Below are 8,224 nucleotides of genomic sequence, written 5' to 3' on the forward strand. Positions count from 1 at the left end.
GGACAGAGGAAGCAGAAGGGAGCAGCTCCCTCAGCCGCTGTAGGCAGGGCAGGACAGAGGAAGCAGAAGTAGGCCTTGTCTCCACCCAACCCAAGGGCCTCCCTGTGGACCAGCATTCAGATGTGTTGGTGATGTGGTCCTGCTCTGTGTAGTCACTACCATGGCTCCATATTTATTGACTGATCTGTGTCGCCTTCCCTGCGCCCCCCAGGAAGAGGTCACCAGGCACTCTCTCTGCCCACAGCACTTTGTTATACCTCTGCTACACACTTCACACAGCGTTGTAACTTGTGTGTTTACATGTCTGCCCCCACTTCCCAGACTGTGAGCTCCTTGAGGGCAGGGACTGTACATTATCCAGTTCTGTGTCCCCAGGGCCTGGCACACTGTAGGCTTAATAAATGTTTGTTGAATAAATGAAATGAGTGAATGCTCACAAGAGTAGTGGGCAGGTTCTGCCTCTCTGTGCCTTAATCTTCTGTTTTGCAAAGAGCATCTGTCTAAGGAGGGGCATGCAGGAGAGCATCTGGAATGGGGGGCACCTCAGAGACGTGCATACAAAAATGCCATGTCATGTACTCTCTTTGAGCATAGAGTCATTCTTCAGGCTGCTACTGGGGAATGGGACTGAATCTCTCCACAGTAACTATAAGGTGTCCCCATCATTACCCCGTTGCACAGGTGAGGAAAAGGGGGCCAGAGCAGTTAAGCGCTCAGCCCTGCACTTGGGGTGGGATCGATGTGTGAGCATGGGTCTCGCGCACACACCCTGTGCCCCTCTTCCAACCTCTCCTCTTCTTTAGGCTCCCACAGCTTCCAGGACCACCCCTGTCTGCCACATCAGTGCTATCCCCTCCTCTGACATTCTTGATGTGACCCATGGCCCACTTGCCACCATTTGAGCCCAATGCTTGGCCTGTATAGCCCTCCCCAAGGGCCTTAATCACCTCTCTGAGCCTTGGAAGCCCACCAGCTCTAGGAATCCACCCATGGCCCACTTGCCACCATTTGAGCCCAATGCTTGGCCTGTACAGCCCTCCCCAAGGGCCTTAATCACCTCTCTGAGCCTTGGAAGCCCACCAGCTCTAGGAATCTCTGCTTGGTCCTCTGAGCCTTGCTGCTTGGGCCTTGAAGACTCCTTCCCTCTGTGTTTCTTGACTTCAGAGACACTAGGTCCTTCCCCAGGCTGTGACAGGAGCTCCTACCATGTATCTTGTTACTCCTTTTATTAGACTCAGCAAGGGAGCCCTTGGCTCCAGTGCACTCTGAGCTGGGGACTGGTAGCCTTTCTTAGTGAAGGTGCTTGGCAGCCCGCCTGCCTGCCATGGCTTCCTTGAGTCCCAGGATGCTTCACCCGCCGCTCCCTTGATGTTCAAAGTGTTGCCCTTGCATTCTTGGAGCCTAGTTCCAGATGCATGAAACGGGCTGAAAGCAGTTCAGGAACTCTGCAAACCTGATCTTTTGCTACTAAGTACAGGAAGACCATTCCTTTCTGAAATTCAAAAACAGTCTCTAATCCTCAGGCTCTAGAAACTTTTCATCTGTTCCTGGATCATTGAAATAACACAGATTGTAAGACATTGGTTCAGTTGGAAATACCAAAACTTTCTTTCCCACCTGAGTCAAAGAAGCTGCTCAAAGGCTTCTTCAGCACTGTAGGAATTTTACCCAGGATATTTCCGGGCCTCAAATTCAGGCACTAGAAACCTATCTTAGAATTATCAAATGTAAACAGTTCCCTTAAAGATTGATTCAGGCTATTCCTAAAATCTGAAACAGGGAAGCCAGCCCTAGTGGGTACTTACAAATTAAGGATTCTTTACATGGGGTCTGTCCATTGTTCAAAGATAGGTTCAATCTTTGAAACTTAGGTGTATGCATTTTTTTTTCTGGGGCAAGAGTTCATAGCTTTCATCAGATTTTCAAATAGATGCGGGGTATGGCAGTACACACCTGTAGTAACAGCTACTTGGGAGGCTGAGGCTGGAGGATCACTTGAGCCCAGGAGTTGTGGGCTGTAGTGTTCTGTTGATCAGGTGGCCACACTAAGTTCAGCATCACTATGGTGACCTCTTGGGAATGGGGGACCACCAGGTTGCCTAGGAAGGGATGAACTGGCCCAGGTTGGAAGCAGAGCAGGTCAAAACTCCCGTGCTGATCACAGGTTGCGTGGCGTTGCGCCTGTGAATAGCTGCTGCACTCTAGCCCAAGCAGCACAGCAAGACCCCTCTCTGGAAAAAGAAAAGATGCAAGATCCAAAATAGATCATAGTAACTGCTGAGTAATCAGGGAGGTTATTCCACACGTTCCCAGGATCAGATACCATGGAATTGCATCAAATACTTGCCAGGAAGCATTTAAACTTTTGAAAACAGTCAAGTCTAAAGACTGTATCTAACAGACTTGGAGCAAGAGGTTGCGCTGGGCAGCCTTGAGCAGAACCCGAGGAATTCTGGAACTGCCTAGGTAGTGTCGAAAGTCCATTGCTCCTCTCAGATGTAGGAACAGGTGAGAGTACCCTGGAGCTGTGTGTTTTTTTTCCAGGAAGAGTCACTTACATGGTCCCCTTGCCCTTTTTGAGGGGTTGATGTTTCAAATATAGGACCTGTGAAGGGGATTTACCTTCAGACCCCTAAGTCAGTGCTGCTCTAAAGATTCAAATTTGTACAACACCTAGGTTTTCCCTGGCAGTCCTGGAGCGCAAGACACTAAACATCAGTCTGCCCTACCCATTCTTGGATGGTCACCACAGCCAGAGACCCCTCCTACACCAGACCTGAAGACATCTCCAGGGTCTGAGAGGCCCCAGAACTTGCCACGGGGCTGCTGGGTGCTCGTGTTTGTGGATCCAAGCTTAGCGATGAGAGGGCCACTCAGAAGGGTGCACAGGGAGGCAGGCTGCTCATGAGAGGATGGCCATGTGCTTGGCGTGGACCAAGCAAGTGGCGTCCTGGAGGAGGTGGGCCTGGTGGTGGAGGCAAGGAACAAGCAGCTCCCGCCCCTCTCCTGCGAGACGGGTCGGAGCTTGCTTCAGCTTACGGATGCCAGCCTGGTTCTGAACCTCCGCCTTGCTTTCTACTAATTACATGACCTCTGAGCATAGTTACTCAACTTCTCCAAACCTTAGTTCCCTCTACCAGCACTTGCTTAGTAATGGAAGGTGCTTTGGCAGGGCCTACTCTGTGGCTGTGGAGGAGCCTGTCTGTGTGCAAGACAAGCAAGGTGTCCAACACAGCATCTACACAGCCTGCACACCTGCAGGGTTGTGCAGAGGAAACCACCACCTTCCACATCGGCCTCAAACATTTTAACATGTCAAATTGGGGTTCCTCATGTAATTAATCAATGGTACCTTAATTTGCAGCCATTTTTCTTTCTTAATGGCATTTCAAACTGTCTTCTAATCGATGTTGTCTTAGACTTACTGAAATACAGTAGCCAGCAGGCTGGTGTTGAGCATTCTGTATCAATGTAAACCTGATCTGGTGGCCACCCTGACTCCTCAGATATAGTGAGTTAACCCAGTAAGGAAAAATCCTTTCTGTTTTTCTGAGTTGGTAATAAAAAATGGTTTAGCCATAAACCTATCCTGAGTTCTCCTAAGACTCCAACAAAATTACACCAGAGTGCAGCTTTATGAGCAGTGATAAGTCAGGACCACAGAAGAGGGCCCAGGTGACCTTGATCCTAGTTCTCCTGCCATTGCTTCATCAACTCTCTGCCCTCACCCACAGCTTCCCCCAGGCTGCTGTCGCCTGGCTGGCCCTGGCTGGCACTTCTGTCTCAGGTCAGCCTCTGATGCCAGTCCCTCCTCCATTCACGCCCACCTGCTGGCGTCAGGGGCCCTTCTATGCTTCTTTTTCATTCCTTGTCTTGCCATGTTTTAATTGTCTCCCCATCTGACCCCGTTTTCATGTCCAGAGTAGCACAGTCTCTGACAAGCAGGGCATGGAGGTCTCATTGCCTGTGCACACGAGGCCCATTCCTCTGTCTTGTCTCTCTTAAGGCGGATTCCATCTATCCCAAGCCCTGGTTTGGCCCCTTTGGGTTGTTTTAGCCCAGGGAGGGTCCCAGTGTGGCACTGGGAGTTTCTAATTATCCGAGGTTCTGATGTCAGCAGAGTGGATTTCCTCAGGGCCCCAAAGGTGAAGTTGGTAGTTATAGGACCTGACCCACAGCACCCAGCCCCTCCTCCCTGTGCCTCAACAGAAGGAGCATGGGGTGGGAGGATGGAGCAGGAGCCCTCGGGGAAACACAGGCTCAGAGCCATGTGGCTGTCTGTGGTCTGGGACATTTCTCTGCTTTAACTCTGGGGTTTCAGTGGTGGTTTGACTTATTCCCCAGAACAGAGCTGAGAGCCTCTGGGATTCCTCTTGGTGAATGGGTTGGTTATTAGGAGTAGTGTAAAAACACAAGTTCACAAGGTACAAAGTAGGCTGGCTGGTTAGCTCACTTGGAAGAGTGTGGTGCTGGTGATGCCAAGGTCATGGGTTCATCTCCCATTCCAGCCAGCTGCCAGAAAAAACAAAGTGTAAAGCATCAGCAGTTCTGAGTTAGGGTAAGTCAGGCGTTGTAAAGAGAACCCTCAAGAGTGGGTCTCAGCTAACCCTCCTGCCAACAGGAAATAAGCACTGTGCTCCAGGCTGGACTGTGCTGGGAGTACAGGCATGCTGAGAAGGCTCTTCTCATACAGCCTCTCTCCACAGCCCAGTCAGTGCTGTGTCCTCTGACACATGGGTGAGCTCATGGTGGCTGTGCTTGACCCAAGTGGACAGACCATCCCCAAGAAGTCCAGACCACCCAGCAGGCCCCTTCTCTGCCTGGTGGCCACGAGTAGCAGGCCTGGACTGGTTTCCCAGGACCCATGGTAGAAAAGGGGTGTAAGGAGCATCCAACAGCCTTCTTTTGTCCCCAAAGGGGTCTCTGCAAGTACAGGCTTTTGGAGTCTCCCAAATAAACTACGAATTTAAGACAGTGATGCTCAACTCCATCTGCAAACTGGAATCATCGAAGGGGCATTTAAAACATGGGTGCTTGCTCCCCTCCTCACAGAGGTGGTGTGGCTCCCAGTGGACTTTCATGCAGTCAGGGTTGAGAACCACTGCTTTGAGAGCATAGACGTATCTTCTGGCTCCTGGCTGTCATGTGGAGAGTAAAGCCTCCCTCTCCTCTGAGAAAAAGCAGCTGTACACCCTGCCTCTGCATTAGGTGCCATGAGGCACAGGTGGGCCCTTCACGTAGGGTCTGTTGCTCTTGGTTGGGACTGCTCCATATACAGGCAGTCCCTGAGGGCCAGTCAAAAGCTATCTGCGATGAGCCACAGTAACTCAGGCCACTCCCCCATCCGAACATGGTTCTGAACCCTCACCCCCACCAAGTGCTGCAGTGGGGCCCCAGATTCGGAAAGAGTGCATGGAACCAGAAGGCCTGCCAACATTTATTGGCACTGTAACCTCAAGTGAGTCTCTGAGCTTCCACCTTCTGATCTGTAAAACCTGGAAATGTGCCACCTTGGCAGGACTGATGGGAGAAGCAGCCTGCATCCAAACACCAACAAATGAAAGCTACAGAAAAATAAAATATCCCCATTAAAAATTTTAAATGGCGATTTAAAACTAATGTATTAAAAATGTCATTTTAAGTTATTTTAATTAAATAAATATATCCACATGAACTCCTCCCCCCAATCAAAGAACCACCCGATACCTTTTTGGCAACAAGGCATGGAATAAACAAAGATTATAAACAAATGGTAGGTAACAGGGTATTTGAACCCCAGAAGTGGTCACTGTGATGCTTGGAAAGATCTAGGTTAGTTTGGAATTCCTGGGAGATGCCTCACGCCTAAAGGAGAGTGGCTTGAATAGAGAAAAACACAGATTCGATCAGAATATTGCCTACTGCCTCAAGGGCAAAAGTTGAACTCCCAAGTACAGCCTTTGTGATGTGGCCCCTGCTCACCTGGCCAGCAACCACTGTCTCCTGCTGCCACCCGCACCTTGGATAGGTGTCAGTGCCTTTGTCACCTTTGCCTTTTATCTGATTCCCATGTGATTCAAAACTCAACCCAACGATCTGTTCTTGACCCCACTTCCTTGTCTCTGGTCAGGGTGGTGTTGCTGTGAGTTTGCACAAAACCCTTAATAGCTGGTTCATCTCCCTAAGAGGATGTGAGGATGTTTAGATATAAGGGACCCTTTTTATTTTTAAACACTTAACCGCTCATTCTGCCAGGCATTTTACAGCGTAATTTTCACAACAACCATTATTGTCCCCATTTTACAGGTGAGGGAAACGGGCTCAGGGAGGTCCGTCACATGCCCAAGTTACATAGCCAGGAAGCAGCACATCCAGGAATTGGACTTGGGCAGTCAGATGTCAGATCCCATGTTCCTTATCACCTGGGAGCAGATTTATAAAACTTAACAAATGGTAGAATTATCAAACTTTATGGAAACTTTTAAAATGTATTGTTAGTTTAAAAGGATTCTTTAGGAAAAGTTGAAAGTTTTTTTTTTCTTTTCTTTTTTTTTTTTATTTGAGACTGGCCGCACCACGACACAGCCAGTGAGCACATGGGTCATCCCTATATAGGATCCGAACCTGCGGCGGGAGCACCGCTGCGCTCCCAGCGCTGCACCCTCCCGAGTGTGCCATGGGCTCGGCCCAAGTTGAAAGTTTTTATGTTTGCAAAGTGTTGTGGACTGGAGAACACCCCATCCCTGTTATGTCCCCTTATCCAGTAAGTGGGACAGTTGGAGGCCACAGTTTGAACATTACGCCATGGGCTCGGCCCAAGTTGAAAGTTTTTATGTTTGCAAAGTGTTGTGGACTGGAGAACACCTCATCCCTGTTATGTCCCCTTATCCAGTAAGTGGGACAGTTGGAGGCCACAGTTTGAACATTAAGAATAAAACGTTTCTAGTGAAGTGGGTTTATTAAGGTTTTTCTGAGGACCCAGCTTCCAACAGTCAGAGAATCTTCATCACAGAAAATGGACTGAAGTCAAGAGACTTGTGTCTAGGTCCCTTTCTGCCTCTCCCCAGTGTCATCTTGTGCAACTCACGCCCGCCCTCCACGCCCCTCCCCGCAGATGATCATTTACGCCCCTCCGACAGGAAACCGCGGCCCTCTGCCCATCTTGTGCAACTCACGCCCGCCTTCACTTCCACGCCCCTCCCCGCAGATGATCATTTACGCCCCTCCGACAGGAAACCGCGGCCCTCTGCAAGTACCATTAAGTCCCAAACGGCCAAATATTGGCAATTTCACATGATTCAACCTAACATAACCCATAGCAGCTATCATGTATTAGATGCTGTCTTGATCCCAACGGCTGTACGAGGTAATACCATTAATAAAGCCCATTTTGTGGATGACACAACCGAGGCTTAACTGAATGAAGACTGTTATGCATGGGCCTGACTCCAGGGCCCGCGTTTTTTCGCGTACTGAGGAGTTCTGAGATACCCACCATTGCCATCTTGCCCGCTGACATTAACAATTGCTGGCTACCAATTACAGTGGCACGCTCTGGTTTGAGTATTACAGGCCCTGCGGTATCCCCATGACATTTCCTTGCTCTCCAGCCTTTCCCCCGCTTTACTTAAAATTGTCCTTCGCCAGGGGCAGCCGCCATAGTATGGTCGTGGTGTGGGCAAACTCTACCCTCTGCGTAACTCCTCCTTGAAGAACTGGGTAGAGTTTTAGCCAAAGCATGTTTTTTTCTTTGTGGATAAAAGCCGGGAGATTTCTTTTTTTCTTTTAGTAAATTATTATTTGGAGACATAGCTCAGCCACCTAATTTCTCTGACCTGGGAAAAACGAGGGCCACGGCTGGGCGGAAAGGGTCCGGCGGGCGGCACACCCACAGCCCCTACTAGCGCGAGCTCTCTGAAGGGAAATCTCACGTTTTGCATCACCTCATTTCCGGGGCTACAAGCTGACGTAAACAGCGAGCGCGGCGGGTCGCAGAGCCGCAACGCTCAACGGGTTGCGGGGGAAGGTAGAGTTGTGCGGCCCCGCCCCGCCAGCCGCTCGCACACCCGCGCGGGCTCCATTTGGTCTCGTCCGCGGCCGTCCCGCCCACCTCCCCCTGCCGCGCGGCGCCGTGGTACGTCCCGTGCTCTGCGCGCGCGCCAAGATGGCGGCGCCCGTGTGCGGCCGAGCGCTGGGGCTAGGGCAGTCGGTGAGTGGGCGACGCGGAGGGGCGCGGCGGTCGGGG

At 50.6% G+C, this 8,224-nt stretch overlaps 2 protein-coding genes across 6 annotated transcripts in view; both read left to right on the forward strand.

Annotated features, from left to right (window-relative positions):
- The window catches only part of LOC103608433 (up-regulator of cell proliferation), a 44,127-nt gene extending 43,678 nt beyond the window's left edge, over positions 1-449 (forward strand). For all 5 annotated transcript variants that reach the window (XM_008592857.1, XM_008592858.1, XM_008592862.1 and 2 more), the window contains one exon: positions 18-449. The gene's annotated coding sequence lies outside the window, so the exon portion shown is untranslated. The remainder of the gene's footprint in view (positions 1-17) is intronic.
- A 7,694-nt stretch (positions 450-8,143) lies between these two features.
- The window catches only part of MRPS24 (mitochondrial ribosomal protein S24), a 2,766-nt gene continuing 2,685 nt past the window's right edge, over positions 8,144-8,224 (forward strand). The window contains 1 exon segment of the mRNA XM_008592864.1: positions 8,144-8,188. Within this exon segment, the coding sequence (XP_008591086.1) occupies positions 8,144-8,188 (45 nt within the window).

The sequence above is a fragment of the Galeopterus variegatus genome, unplaced genomic scaffold (genome assembly GCF_000696425.1).
Source record: "Galeopterus variegatus unplaced genomic scaffold, G_variegatus-3.0.2 Scaffold8411, whole genome shotgun sequence".
Taxonomy (NCBI): domain Eukaryota; kingdom Metazoa; phylum Chordata; class Mammalia; order Dermoptera; family Cynocephalidae; genus Galeopterus; species Galeopterus variegatus.